The 18,616-nt window shown below is 49.4% G+C and overlaps 1 protein-coding gene across 10 annotated transcripts in view; it reads right to left on the bottom strand.

Moving 5' to 3' along the window:
* The window catches only part of MYO19 (myosin XIX), a 57,364-nt gene that overhangs the window by 1,165 nt on the left and 37,583 nt on the right, over window positions 1-18,616 (bottom strand). For 7 of the 10 annotated variants that reach the window (XM_077165044.1, XM_077165042.1, XM_077165043.1 and 4 more), the window contains 18 exons: window positions 18,130-18,199; window positions 17,466-17,568; window positions 16,292-16,388; window positions 16,074-16,150; window positions 14,328-14,415; window positions 13,666-13,837; window positions 11,918-11,991; window positions 11,039-11,160; window positions 10,713-10,826; window positions 10,262-10,438; window positions 9,768-9,920; window positions 8,675-8,782; window positions 7,707-7,777; window positions 4,645-4,748; window positions 2,681-2,847; window positions 2,418-2,547; window positions 1,080-1,165; window positions 244-549 (listed from right to left, as the gene is read on the bottom strand). In XM_077165044.1, the coding sequence (XP_077021159.1) occupies window positions 244-549; window positions 1,080-1,165; window positions 2,418-2,547; window positions 2,681-2,847; window positions 4,645-4,748; window positions 7,707-7,777; window positions 8,675-8,782; window positions 9,768-9,920; window positions 10,262-10,438; window positions 10,713-10,826; window positions 11,039-11,160; window positions 11,918-11,991; window positions 13,666-13,837; window positions 14,328-14,415; window positions 16,074-16,150; window positions 16,292-16,388; window positions 17,466-17,568; window positions 18,130-18,199 (2,219 nt within the window). Of the gene's footprint in view, window positions 1-243; window positions 550-1,079; window positions 1,166-2,417; window positions 2,548-2,680; window positions 2,848-3,404; window positions 3,520-4,644; window positions 4,749-7,706; window positions 7,778-8,674; window positions 8,783-9,767; window positions 9,921-10,261; window positions 10,439-10,712; window positions 10,827-11,038; window positions 11,161-11,917; window positions 11,992-13,665; window positions 13,838-14,327; window positions 14,416-16,073; window positions 16,151-16,291; window positions 16,389-17,465; window positions 17,569-18,129; window positions 18,200-18,616 lie in introns of those variants that run through there. The other 3 variants (XM_077165045.1, XM_077165046.1, XM_077165047.1) reach the window with 3 other exon arrangements.

Genomic DNA, 18,616 nt, shown 5'->3' on the forward strand with positions numbered 1-18,616 from the left:
TGAATCACCTGTGTACCAAAAAGAGGCAGATTTTAAAAAATGAAAAATTCCCAGCCTTAATGGTGGAAATAATCCAAATTCACAAGTGCATGCTTCTTTTCTATAACAGTGGCTCTTGTACCAGTCTCAGTCCTACTCCTCTCCGGTGGACTCCTAGGCTTTGCCACCTGCCTCTTCTAGGGGGGTGTGAAGGACTCGAAGCTGTGGTGGGGCAGGATCAGCATCCTGTCACACAGAACCTACCTGAGGCAGCGCTCGGATGGACGTGACCCCAGCCTGATCATATTGTGCTCTCTGGACAATGACCCCACTGGGGCTGCCTGACGGGAGCTGGAGGCAGGCCTGGACCACGAGTTTCCTCTGAAAGCCACGTATACCCACAGCCGCGTTGGCCAGGACCAGTCCCAGGGGCCAGAGGTGGGTTATTGCCCCCAGAAGCCTGGTCTGCACCAGGGACAGTGGGGTAGAGTGCAGGGAACAAGGAGCTTGAGACAAGTGTTTTTCTTCTACACCATCCAGTTCTTTAGAAGCAAGGAAGGCCATTCTAACCTTAAAAAGAAAACAGAGTTGTAGATTTATCTACCCCTTTTAATGGAAACTGGAAACCAGAACCATCTTTAATATATCAACTTATCAAGGTAATTGAAAGGGCACCAGGCTGCGAACAGCCTGAAGCCTTGAAAATTTGGCTGGTTCCCTGTAGCAGTACTTCTTAATGCCAAAGACAGCAACAGCAGCCTGCCTGGCTTTGCATAGTCCTTACATATGCTACTTAAAAAAAAAAAAGCTTTATTGAGAGAGAATTCAGAAACCATAAAATTTACCCTTTTAAAAAGTATACAGCTCAGTGGCTTTTAGTATATTCCCAATTGCCCGCGCAATATTTTACCTTCACAACAGCCCTGCAGTGTAGGTGGTGGTCTGCCCAATTTATACCAGAGGTACATGATGCTCAGAGAGGCTGAACCACTTCCTTGAGCCACCCACCCAGCAGTGGCAGAACCAGCATTCCAACATGGGTCCGTCTGGAACCCAAATCTTCATCCATTGCCCCCCAATTTTGTGAGCTAGATACTCACTTTCCACTTCTGCCAGGCACGCTTGATGACCGTGGCAGCCGTGTGCAGTCTTTGGATGTGTTTCCGAGTTAACCAGGAGCGAGTGGCTAAGCAGTTTGCCCAGAAACAGAAAAGAGAAAGAAAATAAAATATTTCTAGAGCTATGGGTAACCTGTTTCTGCAGTGAGGCTAGAATTGTAAAACTCTGAAATGTATACTTTTTCAATGAATGGCTACCTTGTACTACTATGTAAAGTTCTAAAGCAAAATTGACTTTTAAAAAACATTCCTTAAGCCAGCACAGGCTGGGAGGGACCTCCCTACTGTGAAGGGACGAGAATCTGGGAGAGGCTGAGAGGCCAGCAGTCTCCCCTACCCCCTCAGCCTCAGTCCGGGGCACATGCTCCTGAAACAAGAGGTCTGAATTGTCTGCACCTTCAAAATCATTTCTCTATTTTTTGGAAATCCCCTATTTAATTTCCTTGCTTACTTTATGAGTCCATGATGACACCAAAACACTGTTAAGAGTGAAAACAACTGGGTGGTGGACTGATCATGTGGGAATTTTAATTTCCTTCTCTTAATTTCATCATTTTCTGACTCTGGCACAATCATATTTAGAAAAAGGGCAATTTACATTAAAAAATGTTTGTATTCTGGAAAATTAGAAATTGAAAGCCCAATATATAAACCACCTGTTAATACAGCAACCCAGATGATTTTACAGTATATCCTAATATAACTTTCACACCTCTCTACACAAACACATACTTTACAAAAATGATGTATAGTTTGGTATCCAGCCTTGCAGCACCTTATTGGGAGTGGTTTCCCATTAAATTTAAAACATACTTTAAAAACTTGTCAGTTTCAAAAGCATGTCACAGGGATACTCCATCATTTAGCCATTACCCCACCCCTGTCAGATATCTGGTTTGTTTCTATTTTTCAAAACAAGACTGCTGTGGCTGTGCACATGTTGGTTCATAAATCTTTTTGATGAATGAAGTCACTAATTTTTACCTTTTCTGTAAACTCATTCCAGGCCCTGGAGCCTGGCAGGTTATGATTTGTCATAAAGCAAAAACGATATGTTGGCATATGTATCTGTAGTCTGTAGAGCTCTTTATTTGTGGTGTGGTCTAGTTGTTGCCAAATTCCGAAGGGATGCTCTGGGTGAGATGAACAGGGAACTGGAATTCGAGGTTGCCAGACCAAGACTGGGACACAGTGAGCTTTGGTACATGGAGACTCAATGAGTTCAGCGTCAGAGACCAGCAGCTAATCGAGGCCTGTGCTGGTCTGGAAAGATGCCTGTGCACCCAGGGCCCTGGTCCTCACCAGCCCGCCCTCTCCTACCTGCCTGGATGAGCACGGCGGCCTGTCTCTGCCTCTCCTGTTTGCGGTGCCGGTGTCGCCTCCAACCATCCTGAATGCAGCGGGCACACTGCTCCAGCACCTGGGCACGCCCACGTTCCAGAAGCTCCAGCTGGGAAAGGGGCATCCACTGAGGTCCTCATCCCCTTCTTACCCTGCCCTGGGGCTGGCTCAGACCTGTTTTGCTCAGGCGAGCATGTAGCTGGCCTCTATAATCTCCACTCTTCATCCCCAAACCAGCTTACCATGGCATCAGTCATGAACACCTTGGTCCTGCCACAGTGCACTGGGGCTGGCATGGCCTCAGCAGGGTCACCAGGAGTGGCTGCTGCTTCAGTGAGAGCTGGCAGTATGTGGAGAATGTCCTGGAGAAGAGGTTGTAGCATGGCCTCCTTGGCATGGGGAGGCCCTCCTGAGAGACGGGAGACAAGGGCCCATCAGTGCTTCGTGATCTCCACGTGCTTCTGAGAGTCTCCCTCTCTCCTGGCCTTAAGCAAATGGCTCTGGTCTCCTTAACCATCCATGGCCCTCTCTTACCTCTAACCATTTTCAGGTCCTTCCCTATGAAGAGGGAAGGCCAGAGGTGACCCTGCTGTGTCCCCAGAGCTCGGGGCCATCCTTGGCTATTTGGAGGAGCCTTGGAGTCCCTCTTTCATCTGTGCCCTTGAGCACCCTGCAGCCTCCATTCCTGTGGGTCCCCCTTGGGTAGACTGGCAAAGAGTACCTGATCCTGATAGAGTGACTGATTCCAACCTGGAATCCCAGTCTGCTCAGCCAGTATTTGTTTCCAAGGCCCAGAAATCTTAAGGGCTAAACAGGGTGAACACACCACTCCCTCAATTCCTACCCTTCACTCCCCACCACATAAGGAGAAAAAAAGATAAATCTCAGTCCTATGAAAGCTAAGTGGGTCCCACTGCCTTCCTTCCCGCAAGGTACAGGGTAGACTCCTATAGAGGGAGGATTTACCTGAGGGCTCAGACCACTTTTAGCCGCCCAGTGCCTCTCTGGAGACAGAGGCTGCCAAAGGAGACACCACAGGTAAGAAACAGCACCAAAATCCATTACGACCAGAGGACAGAGGCTTTGGGCAAGAGGTAGAAAGTAAGGCAAACCACGGAGAGAGAGGGGAGAGAGGGAAGAAGAGAAGGTGAGAGGAAAGTGACAAATACCCAAGATGGGAGAAAAAATAAAGCAGAACTGTCAGCAGGTCTTGATGGGCTCCAGAGTCAGGCTGTTTTGGGGGTGGGGTGGTGATGGGCAGCTAACTTGGAGGCAACAGCTGACGGCAGGCTGGGGTCCTGCAGACTGGAGGGTTCTGGCTCCTCCCTCCACCTGACCTGGGGCTTCATCATTCCCTCCCACAACTTCAGCTCTCAGACTCACAACCCCCAGACTGTGGTCCCAGATCAGACCTTTCCTTTGAGTTCAAAACCTGCCTGAGTACTCTATGGACACCTCCATGTGGAAGGGTTCCTAGAGTCCCAGCCTGACCACAGAAGGACTCATCGGTTCCCTACTATCTGTCACCTCCTCTTTTCCCCACTGGCCAGGCCTAGTTCATTCTCTCCTCTCCTCTCCAATTAATCAACATGCACCAAATCTGACCAATTTCTCCTCCGAAAAAATTTTCAGATTGTCCCCCTACTCCAGCTTCTCTTTGCCCCAGCCAATTTAGCAGCGTCCTTCCTCGGTCTTGCCTCAGTCCCATGGTCCTCCACAGGCACCGTGAATGGTCTCCAAAGAGCGTGAGGTGGATGGAATCACCCCTCCCTCACCACAGTTCCTCCATCTGCCCAGAGAGTGAAGTCCAGGTTCCTTGGCCTGGGCCCTGTCATTCACCTCCCACCATCTCTGCCCTTAGGCATCAGCAATGCTGGATGGCCTGGGCAAAATTAGTCAGGGGCAGCTTCAAGGCCTCTACTTAGATGATCTGTTGTGTGGAATGCCTTCACCTGGCTAATCCAACTAAAGTCACTCTTCCAGGAAACCTTCCCTGACTGCCACCTCCCCAGCCCTACCCACAACATCATGTTCATAGCTCTGCCGTTCCATGTTCTGCAGTGGTTTGTCTTTTTTTAGTCTGTTTCCCCTGAACCAGGAGGGCAGGGCTTTGTTTTATTCATCTTTAAACCCCAGACAGGGACAGTGCTCAGTGAACCTTGGCTGAATGAATAACTAACACCTGAATGAATGGCCCCCCACTCACCTGAGTGTCCTTTGGCAGGAGATGGGCTGTGGAGGCCAGAGAATGTGTGAGGACGGAGCCTGTGTAGCAGTTCATATCGTTCCACAAAGTTCCGGTGGGAGACCCTGGAAGCCAAAGCAGGTAACAGAAGAGAACGAAGTGACTTCATCTATGAGCCCGGCATGAATGCTCAGGGCTTAAGAGAAAATACCCTTTTAATCTGCTCAACAACCCTGTGAGGTGCTTTTCTGAGTATCCCATGTAGTGACATGATGCTCTTCAAAGGGGTTTCTAGGATCACTAAGCAGGGAGCCAGTGGAGACCTTTTCTTAAAAAATTTTTCTTTCTTTATTTCTCCTTTCCCTCTTTATCTTTTTTCTTCTTAAATATTTTCATAATAAAATATATATATGAAAAAGCAATACATTTCAAAAACATTGTAACAAGTCGTTATAGAACAGATTTCAGAGTTTGGTGTGGGTAACAATCCCACAATTTTAGTTTTTTACTTCTAGCTGTTCTAAGATAATGGAGACTAAAAGAAATATCAATATGATTCAGCAATCATACTAATTTGTTAAACCCTACCTTCTCTGTATAACTCCACCATCACCTTTGATTTTTCTCCCACTCTTTAGGGTTTTGCCTATTCTAACTTTTTCATGTTGGAAGGGGCTATCAAAAATATGGGATAGGGGGATGGAACCAGACGATCTGGAGAGGCTGGCCCATCTGGGTTTCAGGACTTATCTGACCCAGGAACCCATCTGGAGGTTATAAATTTCTGGAACATAATCTTAGTATGTGAAACTTTGTAGAATCTCAGATAGAGCCCGAGGTGTTCTTCAGGGCTAACAGGAATGGTTTTGGTTGGAATCTGGCAAACTGCGGTTAATTAGCAATACCCAGCTGAAGCTTGCATAAGAGTAGCCTCCACAGTAGCCTCTCGACTCTATTTGACCTCTCTCAGCCACTGATACCTTATCTTATTACAATTCTTTACCTCCTTTTGGTCAAGAAGGCATTGCTGATCCCACAAGGCTTACCCTTGGGAGTCATGTCCCATGTTGCCAGGGAGACTTTTACCCCTGGATGTCATGTCCCATGTAGGGGGAAGGCAATAATTTTCCTTGCAGAGTTGTGCTTTGAGAGAAGGGCAATGTCTGAGCAACAAAAGAGGTTTTCTGGAAGTAATTCTTAGGCATAACCATGGTAGGTTTAGGTTCTCCACTACAGAAATAAGCTTCACAAAAGAAAACTTCAAGATCAAGAGCTTGGCCCACCAACCTGGGAGTTCCCAATGTTTGAGACAGTTTCAGGGGTTTTCCTAGTGTAAAGCTTAATAGTTCCATTTTTTCTCCTGTCCCTCAAAGTTCTTTGCCAGTACTTTGTTTTTACATGGGCAGGCACCGGGAAGCAAACGCGGGTCCTCTGGCATGGCAGGCAAGCGTTCTTGCCTGCTGAGTCACCGTGGCCCGCCCTTTGCCAGTACTTTTTAAATTAACTGCCCATAAACTTTGGGATGTGTCCAAGTATTACCTTAAGTTTTACAGAATTATAAACCCCAGTGGAGACCATTTTAAGCTGGGTTTGTTCTTCCAGCTGCCTCGGCATCCCAAGGAAAACCATCTTGCCCTTTTAATAACTGCATTTTGCAGCCTGTCTCCTTCCAAAGGGGTTCCTGGGCCTCTCTCCAGATACTGATCATTCCCATCATATTCATGTGCTCAGTCATCTCTCCCATTGGTCCACTCTGACTCCAGTCTCCTTCACTAATATTCATTTCTCTGTTCCCCTCCATGGCAACATTTTCTCTATAAACAGATGATGAAGCTTGACATCTGTAGTTCCTCCTCCCAATAGCTTCTCAGCCCTCCTGAGTCTGGTTTCTGTCACTAGCACTACATCAATGTGGCTCTTGTCACAGCCATCAGCAAACACCATGTCACCAAACTAGCTAGTGGTCAGTGCTCTATGTCCCTCTTAGTGACCCTGTTGACCCCTTTCTGTAGAGTGCTCTCAGCCTCCAAGACACCCACAATCCTCTTTTCTCCTTCACCCATGACTCCTTCTAAGTCATCTTAGTTGCTTTCTCATCCTCTACCCTCTCTCTAGATGTGAGAACTCCTTGGGTGTGCCCTCAGATTCCCCTCTTTCTCCTGGTAATTTCCTTTTTGCTTGTGATGATGGACCTTTACAGGAGTGTGCTTGAGCCCCAAGCCTAAATCATGAACACCTCAAACCTTACCAGGCCTTAAGAGAATGCCTGCCCCTCCACTCCCCATCATCCCTTCTCAGGCCACTGTCCCCCTGGCCATCCATTGCCTGAGCCAGAAGCCTGGATGTTGTTGCCTACACCCTGCCAGCACCCATGGTCAGTCAATCCACAAGTCCTACTCTTTCTGTTGCAAACCCTTCTCCAGTTCTACTCACTCCTCTTCATCTTCATTGCTGCCACCCTTGTCCAAGCTTGCCTGGACATGTGCTGTAGTCTCTTTAATCAGTTTCTTCTTTAAAGGCTGGACAACTGCCATGGAATAGCCATAGGGATCTTCTTAAAATACAAATGAGGTCACCCAAACCCCTCCTGACAACATTCAGCAGCTTTCACTATGCTCAGCATAAACTGCAGTCCTTGCATGGCCTACAAGGCACTTTGTGGTTGCTGTTCCCTCTGGAATATTCTCCCCTCTGCCATACCTTCCTAGGCTGGCTTCCTCCCTTCCTATAGACTTGAGCTCCTCAGAGAGGGCCCTTCTTGATCAGCCTGAGCCTCTCCGGTTAATCCCACTAATAGGATTTCTTTCTGAGCTCTGATTATTCGTTATACTTATTTTTCTTGTTTCCATAGGAATGAATGCTCCAGCAGTGAATATCCTTATTCACTGACAGATTACCAGAAACAGTGCCTGAGACAGAGGAGTAGACAATAATGAATGGGTGCAGTCCTTTCAGTTCCAAGTTGACTTCTGCAGACCTGCTTGTCACTTCATCTCCACATTCTGCTTTGGGTCTTGTCTGGCCTGAGTCCCAAGCTCCACTCTGGCTCTGGCCTTGTCCCCACAGCAGTGTGCCTCACTCACCGAATGGGGAAGCCGGCAGCACTGATGTGGATGGTCTCCACGAGGCCACAGGCCTCTAGCTGGCTCAGGACCTGCAATGGTGGAGAGGCAGAGTAGGCACCTGCAGCATGGGGGCCAGCAGGCCAGAAATGTCATTTCTGTTGTCAAGGCCCTGGCCAAGGTAGACCTGCAACCTCTCCAAAGGCTGGGGCTGGTGGGATACACTCCTTGGGGCAGTGATAAATCAAGGGAACTTGAAGCAATCTCCCTGCTAACTGGAAGTCCCCAAGTCCTTCTTATCGGATGCATGGCTTCTGAGGCAAGGGACGGTCCTGGCTGTGACTCATCACTTCCTATATCAGTGAAATTGAACCAAATTTCAATTTTTTTTTTTTCTGAGGACAATAGAGTGATTCATGGCTGAGAGGCAGGGAAGGTTATATTGTGAAGATTCTCCCATAACCTCAATCAAGGTAGAATGGTCTTGGTTATAAACCCCAAGGCCACATATATCAGTGATTGTGGGACACTCTTCAGTATCTTCTGCACCCACATCTCATCCACATTTCTCAGAACCTGGTAAAGGAGCAGAATGCAGCTGCTCACCACAGGGTGCTTTTGTGCAAATTAAAACAAAACTTAATCTCCAGTCAGAAACAGCCTCACTGTGCATGTGCTGTAAAGTGACACAGACTTTCAGCTAATTACAAAAGATCCTCATTCTTCTGGGCAACTTCAGTCTCGTGCTAGGGCACCTAGCTTCATGTAGAAGATGGTCTGAAGTTCCAATCTGTCTCCTTGGCTAAGCTACTGAGCAGCACAGAGACCACAAGCCCATGCCTGACTGCCCTGCTAGAGCAGGGGAGACAGGCCAAGCCTAAGAGAGCACTTGGGTCACTCCCCTGGGGCTGATGGTTCCTCTGTGTATCCCTTCAGGACCAGGGCAAAGCAGGGTCCGTGTAAAGCAGCTTTGGCCCTGTATTAATTACCTCCTCTTGGAGGAAGGTCTGTGCTTGGCCCTCGTTGTTGGGCTTGATGCAGCGAATGTAGTGAGGCGTGGTGCTGTGCAGGACCTGCAGGAGCTGCTCCAGGGAGGCCTGCAGAGGTGAAAGGCTATGAGGTCAGGCAGGGAAGCGGCTGCCTTGGCCATTAGCTGGGCCCTGAGTGGTGGTTGATTAAAGCTCCTCCAGCCCTCCTAGGCAGAAACCAGGATCCTCATGTGCCTTGGGTATAACCACTAGAGGCTCTTACTGAATGTGCCCAAAGCACCCTTCCCCTCTCCCTCCTGTGGCCTTCTACCTGACTGGTCCCCAGCATCTGGTCTCAGGCTCCTCCCCCATCTACCCTCCTTACTAAAGCAATCTTCCTAGTAGATAAAAATCTCACAATTCCCCTGCCATTCATTGAGGCAGCAGCTATTATTTAACCCCTTCTGTGTGCTGCAAACTGTGGCAGGGCTAGACACAAGCAGTCTGCTGCTGTCTTGGAGTTCAGACCCTAAGTGGCCACTGGGTGTTGAACATGCCTCAGTGATATGTCTGCTACCATGACAGAAAACTGCTAATCAAACCTGGGTTTTCTTAGAGTGCTTCATCAAAGGGGTGATATAAAGCTGAGATGTGAAGGATGGAAGGAATAAACTATGAAAAGTGGTGTGGGTAGGAGTGATGGTGAAGTTAAGGGGTCAGAGGGTGAAGAGCATTCTGTGCAAGGGCTGAGACAGTAGAAAGCATAAGATATTGGAAGAAGTGACAAATCTTCTCTAGCCAAGGGAAGAACTTGAGCAGGAAGCTGGAGAACTAGGAACAGAGACTCATGTCACTATTGCTCTCCCATGCCAACCCTAGTGGCAGTGGGAAGGGACTTCCACTGTGTCACTCGCAAGCCCACTTATACCTGGTAGTTTGTCTGTTTCATGTCTCTGTCTTCCACACTGGACTATAAACTGTGCAGACCAGAACCATGTCTACTTGGCTCACCAATGCTCCCCAGCCAACAGCACTAATCCTAGGAGGCACTTAGTAACCATTGGTGAGACAATGAGTGAACATGAACTTCTCACATCAGCACCTCCAGACCCACCTTGAACTTGGACACCACAGTCAACACGGAGGTCCTACTCTGGCCAGAGGGTCCCTCCTGGGATTTTTCTTCGGGATTAATAGGAAACAGCACCTTGAGCAGGGGGTCCTGGGATTGCTGCAAGAGCGTGGTCAGCTCAGGGGGGATGGGGTCCTATTGGGAAAGGGCAAAGGCAGCAGGTGAGTGCAGGTAGAGCTGCTTGGGACTGCCCACAGGCCCACTATCCCCACACCCCTCCTCCAGAAGACAGGGCTTCCAGGGTTGGGCAGGGCCTGAGTCCCAGAGAAAAGCTAGTCCACTAGATGACCAGAGACACAGAGAACTGGTCTAACATGTGGATCAGCAGAAACCTCAGGCAGGTAGGCCCAAGACAATGATCCTGGATTCTGGGAGGACGATCAGGAGAGCAGATGCATGATGGGAAACTGTTATGTATGTAATGACTCACCATCTTATCTCACCCAGGCCCCCACAGGCTATAGCAAAGCTCTCACCTTGTTCTTCTCCACCAGACCTGCAGTGTTATACCTCACAGGCCCTGCATAATGCACCACGATGAAACTGGGCTCCTGGCTGAGCTTATTCTGGCCCAGGCAGGGGCTGCTTGCCAGGGCATTCTCAATGCGTGTCTGGAGCTGAGCTGCACTGCTTGGCCGATTAAGGCGGCACTCCTGAGTGGGATAGGAGTGGGCAGTTAGCCATGAAAATGAGAGGGTCCTACCATCACCCTCTCAGTCCCCAATCTGTAACTCCCACAGTGGTGATTATAACAAATGTCTCCTCAGGCATCACAGTGAACCTGAGAGGCAGGAAATGTAGGTATTAATAAACTGAGTTATCAGATGGAGTGACAAAGGCCCGGAGAGGGCATGGGACAGTCACTAAGGACACAAAGAAAGCCCTAAGACAAACTCTGCTACTCAGCTCATCAGGTGACTATCCCACCTCATTTATGATGGAGCAGATGCTGATTGGGCTGCCTTCGATGAGATCCAAACAGGTCTGGTTGTCCTGGTAGTTGACAAATGACCACTCCAGGCCCTCAGCTGCATATTCCTCCTACAGAACAAAGGTAGGGAGGGGTCAGAAGAAGGCAGCTATGGCCTGTGGCCCAGGCAGACGATCCTTTGGCTGGCCTAAGCACCACCTTATATTCCAAAACAGCATCAAAGAAGGAACAAAGGCTGCTGGTCCAATCCTGGGATGGGACTGGAGGGACAGGAAGAGATATTGAGGATCCAGGAGAAGGACCCTCCAGCCCTGACCCTCACCTGCTGAGCCTTTAGGTAGTGAGACACAAAGTGCTGTTGCAGCTTCTCGTTGGCATAGTTGATGCACAACTGTTCCAGACTGTTGTTGGGAAATGACTCAAATCCATATACATCCAGCAGGCCTAGTAAGATAGAGGACCCAGGGGGCCACTGCAGGGCGCTGGCAGGAAGGTGGCTAGGCACCTGTCAAAGCCTCCTGCTTGGCAGTGTGGGGTGAGGTTGAGTGATCATTGCACTCACTCAACAGTGGGCAGAGCAACATCCCTCCCCACTCCAGGGTGGTCCCCATTGCCACCCCATATTCCCTCAGAACCCAGGATAGGCAATAAAAGTCAAATGAGGACTGGGGGTAACCCAGGGCACCAGGCCCACTTTTGAGTCTGAATCCCTGGGTCCCCCTAAGTCCCTGTCATGATGGAACAGGTCCCAGTGGGATATTTTCTGCATCAAATCACTTTGGAGGTCCCTGGTCTCTTACATCCTGTTGGTGCCTAGAATTCCTCTTGAGCTTTACTTCCTTCTCTACCTGATTATCCCATCCAGATGGTTAAGATGATTTTGACTTCAATCATGTTCCCCAAGTCCCTTCTGATCTACCTTTCACCTGTCCCCCTACTAATCTTCTGAGATTGGAGTTGGGTCTCTGGGGTTAGTGACAAGGCACCATCTGAGTTTGCTTGGAGAGCAATGGACAGGTCAAACTCAGGCACTGAGATCTCCTTGCCCAATTGCTGGTGGAGAATGAGGAGACTGAGGTACAGAGGACTGAAAAGTTGCCCAGAAACGCACAGTGGTCTCCTGACTTGAGTTTCTGATACTAAGCCCAGGGCTCTGTTCTTCTTCTGGAGGGGTATTTCCGGAAGCGTGAGCCCTTGTTACCTATAAACGTGGTCCATGAATCGGGCTCAGCACAGATGCTGCCATTTATCACCGATACCAGCCAGTCAAACAGCCTGTTGGAAGAGGGAGAGTGGACTCTGGTGAGAGGGGTCAGGTTGAGCCTGAGTGGTGGCAAAATTACTTCCCCAGCCCTGGAGGGCCCTGAATCCTGAGCCTGGCAGGTCATGGGCTAAACTCTCTCCTCCTGTTTCTCATTTACCTCCAGGCTGTGGCTGTGCATGTTCCCAGACACACAAATCTGGCCCAGCCTCCCAGCAAGACTGAGTATAGGACTGACAGAACTCCCAGGCAAGACAGGAAATGGGGCTGCATTAGTCACAAGGCTCAACACCCAGGGTCTTGCTGGAAGGGGCTGCTGGTCAGGCTTGGACAGGGTTTGCCAAGAACTGAGTTCACTGAACTTCCCTGGAAAGCTCTACCTGTGGAGCCTAGAGTCCAGGGCCCTGACACAAATCCCCTCGCCTTTGCCCTGCACAGTGGGCTCAGAGTCACCCAAGGTCAACAATGGCATCCCCTTCCAGAGGGGATGAGGTCACTTCTGTATAATGGGATGGCATATATAACACCGTAAATCAGGTTCTTCATTTTTCTTAAAGTAATTGCCCAGCAACTTTTTCCAATTCAGGAAATGGTCTCTCTTTTTGCAACAGGGGCTTCAAATACCCATTTGAGCTACTAAAAAAAAAGACCTAGAGAGGCAATGGCCTAATTGTTACATTGTGTAAAATGTCCCTACAGCCAGTTATTCTGTGATTGTTATACTATTTTATCTCCTCTTTTTGCTGTGGCTGTGACTTGCAGGCAAAGACTACCAATATTTTTGACCTGAAATTAATTTCAAGGCAGTGGTAACTGACTCTCTTGCTGAGATGGGTTTATTCTGGGCCTAGCTGCCCTGGGCCATTTTGAACTCAGAGGATCTTGTTGGATAAGCAGGAGATCCTCTCTTCAGAAGTGTGCCCAAGTTTCCACATGCACATGCACACACATTTGTTCTGTCCCCTTCTTTCAGAGGATTCTGGGCCCCTGGAAGTCCTTGCAAGGTACCTTGAAGGTTCTCAGAATCCACTGTGAGAAGCTATCCTTCAGGGAGTTAGATTTAAGGCTTTAATGCTCATGGAGCTGCACAGACTAAACAGCACAAGATTGGAGGATGGAGGTACCCATTCCCTCACCAGGAGATAGCCCTGTAACCTCAACAGGAAAAGGCTGGGGCCTTCCTGCACAATGTGTTGCCTTAGATAATGGGCTGAGTTTCTGGTACTACCACTTTCTTCCAAATCCTCCAAGTGACCACAGGAAGCCTCAAGCGGGACAAAGGTACCTGGGGACAGAGGAGCCTATTCACCTAAGGGTTTCAACCTGGAACTGTGAGGGTCCCAGATCATATTTGGGGCCTGCCTGGCCAGCTGGGAGCCAGGTGGCCTTTCCTCAACTATTACCAAGGTCAAGCCAGGCCCCTGTACTTCAATAAGGAGCTGAATCTAGGCCAGGAATATAGCAACTTCGTCGTCACAGTACTCAGGAACAGGGATCAAGGAGGGCCTCAGGGAAATGCCAGACCCTCTATGCCATGCCTGGCCCCAGCCTCCAGGGGTCTGAGGAACAGGAGAGGAACTGGGTCTGCTTCATCTGGCATTCCCCACCCTGGGCATGCGCCTATTGTCTGACGGTGGCTGGTCCCATCCCAGGGCAGGGGAGTAGTTGGGCCTAGAGTAACTGCTCACCGTGCATAGACAAGTTTGGCCAGACAGTCTCTGCGGGTGTTACACTCAGCTCGGGAGCAGGGCTTCTGGAACACCTGCTGCTGCCTGCCTGCCTTGATGGTTCTAATCTGCAGTGTCTTCAGCAGTGTATTCTCTGGGAGCCATAGCAGCAAGGCTGATGTCCTGACAGAGCCTGTGAGGGGTGAATCCTTCCTCGGTAAACCACCCTCCATGGGTGCCCACGAGGCCCTGTGAAGTCATCACAGGGGAACCATGACTCACTTGATGGGACAGAGGGAACCTAGGTTCTGATGGGCAGAGAGTCTCACAAAAGACCCCTTATAGGTGGCAGAGCCAGGATTTAAACTTCTATGCTACAGTCCACATTGCTACATTTGAGACGAATCACTTTATAAACACTCTCTCATTTTCTCATCTGTAAAATGGGGACAGTATAATGTGACTCACCAAAGATGGGGTGAGTAGTAAATTATCCAAGGCAGTGCCCTGTAGCTGATAGCTTGATTGGGAGCAACAGATTCAACTTTTAGCAACCTCCCTTCCCTCTCCCATCCTGCAGCCCTCCCCAATATTGGCAATTTATCTGGCAGGGCCTGCCACACCTCCTGGGTATGAGTAAAACCCTGAGGCACTGGGTATTCCCTACCCACCCCACCCCTTACATTCAGCATTGTCCAGCTGGCAGGGAAGGGATTCATCCTCTGAGTCAGCAAATTGGATATTGCCGAGGTGCAGCAGCCCAGCTAGGACCTGAGGGGGCAGCAGGGGAGGGTAAGAGGCAAGAGAGGACATGAAGTAGGCACCTTCTCATCAAGGGCTGGCGCCTAGCCTGGGAGGGACCTCTCCACTGCAAAATACATTCACGATGACAATAATAATAGTACCTCCCAAAGTACTGCCCGCTTATTTTACGTCTCTGCTGAGTATGATGTAAGCAAGTTATCTGCATCATCACAATCCTTTCAACAATCTATGAGGTATGTGCTGTGATGGTGCCCATTACAGATGGGCTGGAAGACATAAATCACTAGTCCAGATTCCAGAGTTGGAAAGGGGAAATTCAGAATTTAAATTCAGGCAGTCTGATTTGAGGTGCCTCCCAGGGCAGCCAACAGGACACCCAGGTCTACTCCCATCATCCCTCTGGCTCCCACTGCCAGGAACCAACTGGGTAGGCACACCCCTCCTCTGTTATTTGTGGACCAGGGTTACTGCTGCGTCTGCTGAGGACTTGGCTCTGGTTCCCTTTGGCCTTCTCTCAACACTGCTGGGCTTCTGACAGCTCTGTCTGGGAAAGGATATGTGACCTCGGTCTCTGAACAGTGGGTGTTCTCTTATCTATACATTTAACAATCCACCTGGTCGAGCCCTCAGGGACTATAGAGACCCCTCAGGCCCAGCAAGTTTGAAACCCTTGGACCTGAAAACATGACAGCAGGATTCAGCTCCATCCCTGTCTCATCCCAGGAAGGGAACCTCCACATGGTACTAGCCTTTGGACCTTACCCCACCCAGGGAGAAGATTGCCATGCCTATGTAGCAATGTGGCTGCAAAGGGTCATGTCACCCCCAAACCAGCATTCTGGCCCAAACTCCTAGTATTGTCTCCTTACCCTGGACTTGTTCCCATGTGCTGCACTTCTGGCTCATCTCTGGGCCAACACTGAGTGTGTTACTGTCCCTGCCTGAGCAGCCCCCACTTGGAGGCAGTCACCATTTTCCACTGTGCAGCCAGCTCTGCAGTAGTTCCTATCCCTGCTGCCAGCCTATGCTGTCTATCTCTTTCTCATGCTCTGGACAGTAGGGAGGCCTGGAGAGGAGCAGACAGCTTGTCAGCAAAGACAGGAGAAGGGAGGCCACCAGTGGAGGTTGGAAGAGCCCTGCTCCCCTAGGCTAGCAATATGTCTGAGGGAGAAATGGGCTGGGGCGGGTGTGCATGTGTGTGTGGGTGCGCACTGAAGAGTGCAGGAGAAAAGGCAGAAACACGGAATTACTAAGTCTGGTCCCAACTCTCTCTACATCACTAAGTGGTGTGTGACCTTGGGCAGGTCATTTTACCTCTCTTGTTTTCTCAAGCATAACATGGGAATAATAATCTCCACATAGACAGGGGTGTTGAAAAAAGCAAGTGAGCTAAGAGAAGTGGACACAGTTTTTAAATTTCAACATACCAGAGAAGCACATGGTAATGTTATTTTTCTACTGTGATAAATGTAATAACTGACCCAAGCACCTTGCTGGGGACCACTGTCCTGGCCCCCTGTGTCCATGCTCAATGGCACAGGGGGTGATTGACTCCTTGCAGATTGCACAGCAGGGTCCAAAGATCCTCAAAGACAGTTGTGAGGCCTGTAAAGGGGCCTCCCATCACCTCTGCCCAAAGAAAGTGGCATGGCTTTTCTTCTGACCTTGAAGATGTTGTTCTGGGTAGGGGTGTCGATGCCCAAATGGAGCATGGCCTCTCTGGTCACCTCAAAAGAATCCTCTGCAAAACAATCCAAGTCTCAGCCCAGAGTCAGGGCTAGAGAAGGTCAGCTGGGGAGACGAGGAGTGAGGGAGGCAGGCCCTATGTAGAGTGGGTGAGTGCTGTCGGGCCAGCCCAGGGTGCTGGACAGGGATCCCCTACCTTCCAAGGTCTTCTCTGGGTTGGGTAGCCAGGAGAAGGTGGCTCCCATGGGGAGGTGCCACTGGAGCCTCTCGTCTGCGCTTGCTCCTTTGCAGATCTGTGGACAGGGGTGGGAGGGTGGCTGAGCTGGGGGTGTGAGGAAAGCCCAGGCCCCCATAGGCTGGGCGTGAGATGACAGGAGTGAGAAGTGGCAAACATCATGAGGCCAAGGGATTCCTGCAGAGAACCCAGGGCATGCATGGGGGCAAAAAAAAAGCAAACAGTTCTAGATGTTCCCAACCTGATACAAAATCCTTATTCTGGGGAAGCATTGCTACTATTTTTGGGAGCCCCTCATCTTGATTAGGGAAGCACACTCCTTACTTAAGGACACTCCCAGTCTAAAAGCAAGGGAGACACACTGTCCCTGCTCTAGGGGAGCCCCAACCTGATGCAGAGGCACAGCTGTAGCTTGGAGAAACCCTCATTCTGTTAGAAAAGACATATTCCATTCAGGGGGTACACCCAGTCTGATAAGGGTGACACAGCTTCCATACTAGAGATACAGATCTGATAGGGGAGGCAAAAACACACCCCCTTGCCAAAACCATACAGGGAGCCAAGGTCCAGTGGGAGGCAGAACTGGTGCACAAAGTTTACAGTTAAGAGTGAGCAGTGAGGGCAGGCCACGGTGGCTCAGCAGGTAAGAATGCTTGCCTGTCATGCCTGAGGACCCGGGTTTGATTCCCGGTGCCTGCCCATGTAAAAAAAGAAAAAGAAAAAAAAAAAAAGAGTGAGCAGTGAATTATAAACAGAAACATATTACATACTTGCTGGATGGTGTGGACAGTTAAACAAAAAAGAAAAAGTGAAGCAATTATTAAGTCTAGGAAAGTTGTTTTTTTTTTAATCACAGTATATTATGTGATGTAGCAGTAAGTAAAATTAACTCAATGAATGAACACACTGAATATGGATTAAGCCTAAATTATGATTAACATACAGGAGGAAACAGGAGGGAATATTAAGTTTGAAAGCTAAACATCGGTATGTAACAAAGTCAATTTATGTCTAACATTTGTAACCAAGAGATAAAAGACGATCCTGCCTGACGCGTGGTGAAGGGGCCTGATTTGGATGGGGAATGGGGTGGGTTAGAGCACAGACCCCTCCCCTCTCTGCGCCTGGCACACACCTGGTAGAAGATGTGGAAATTTCTCTCACTGGGGGCCTGGCAGGCCACTCGGGTCTTCTCTAGGAGGTAGGTCTGGACTGCAGCTCCAGTCATCTGCTGGGCCCTAAGAACATGCAGGCCAGAGCAATTAGTTTCCTAGTCGTTCCATGGCCATTTATTAAGCTCTTACTGTGTGCCAGACTACAACCTAGCAACTACCCTCAAGCTCTTCCACTTAGCCAACAAAGCCCAGGAGCACAGGGGGCTGTTCAGCAGGTCTTTGGGTAGTGTGGGACATTCCCCTGCATCCATCTCAGGTGGACAGGGCCAGGGCCTCAGGTCCATCACTGTGTCCTGTCCCAAGTCAGGAGCATTATCCCCAGCTTTGAGCTCAGGGTATGGTCCATAGGGGTGGCTGTTTAATAACTAGAATCCCGAGTAAGGGAAGGAGCCAGGAGCAACACATGGGCCAAGGCAAGCACACTCTGCCAGGGTCCCTAAGGTCCCTACAGCTCTCCAGGTTCAAGGGATCACCCTCAGGGCTCAAAGATCCTATGGCATCCCACATACACACATGCTAGGAGGAATGGAGTTTTTGCCTATATGGGTGCCCAGGCTGGAGACTGCACCACTTTCCACCCTCCCTGAAGAGGTAGGTATTGGGCAGGGGGGCAGCAGCTGTTACCTGTTCAGCTGGAGCTGGATGAACTTCCCAAAGCGACTGCTGTTGTTGTTCCTCAGCGTACACGCGTTCCCTATGATCACACATAAGGTTACATGCTCCCCTGTATTCACAGAGTTCCCATGGGCCAAGGCGGGTGCAGAGCCCCTGGGGGCCATCTCCTTATTCTTAAGCCGCCTAAATGCCCTTTGCTGGTTTCCATGTCAGAGGTCAGGACTAGGGAATAGATACTCAGGCTTTACCAAGTGGGATTCAGGAAAGTTAGAATGTCCTGAAAAGAAATATGAATGAGCAAGCTTGGCAGTCAGTGATTATTTTCTTTGAAGGGAAGGAGTCAAAAACAAGGTGCTATGTCAATTTAAAACTGTTGTATACCCCCTGAACAGCCATGCTCGTTAATCCTGATTTAGTATTGTAGGGTGGGATCTTTTTTATTAAGTTGTTTCCACAGAGATGTGACCCACCTAATTGTAGGTGGGACCTTTTTATT

This window comes from Tamandua tetradactyla, chromosome 6 (assembly GCF_023851605.1).
Source record: "Tamandua tetradactyla isolate mTamTet1 chromosome 6, mTamTet1.pri, whole genome shotgun sequence".
In the NCBI taxonomy this organism is placed as follows: domain Eukaryota; kingdom Metazoa; phylum Chordata; class Mammalia; order Pilosa; family Myrmecophagidae; genus Tamandua; species Tamandua tetradactyla.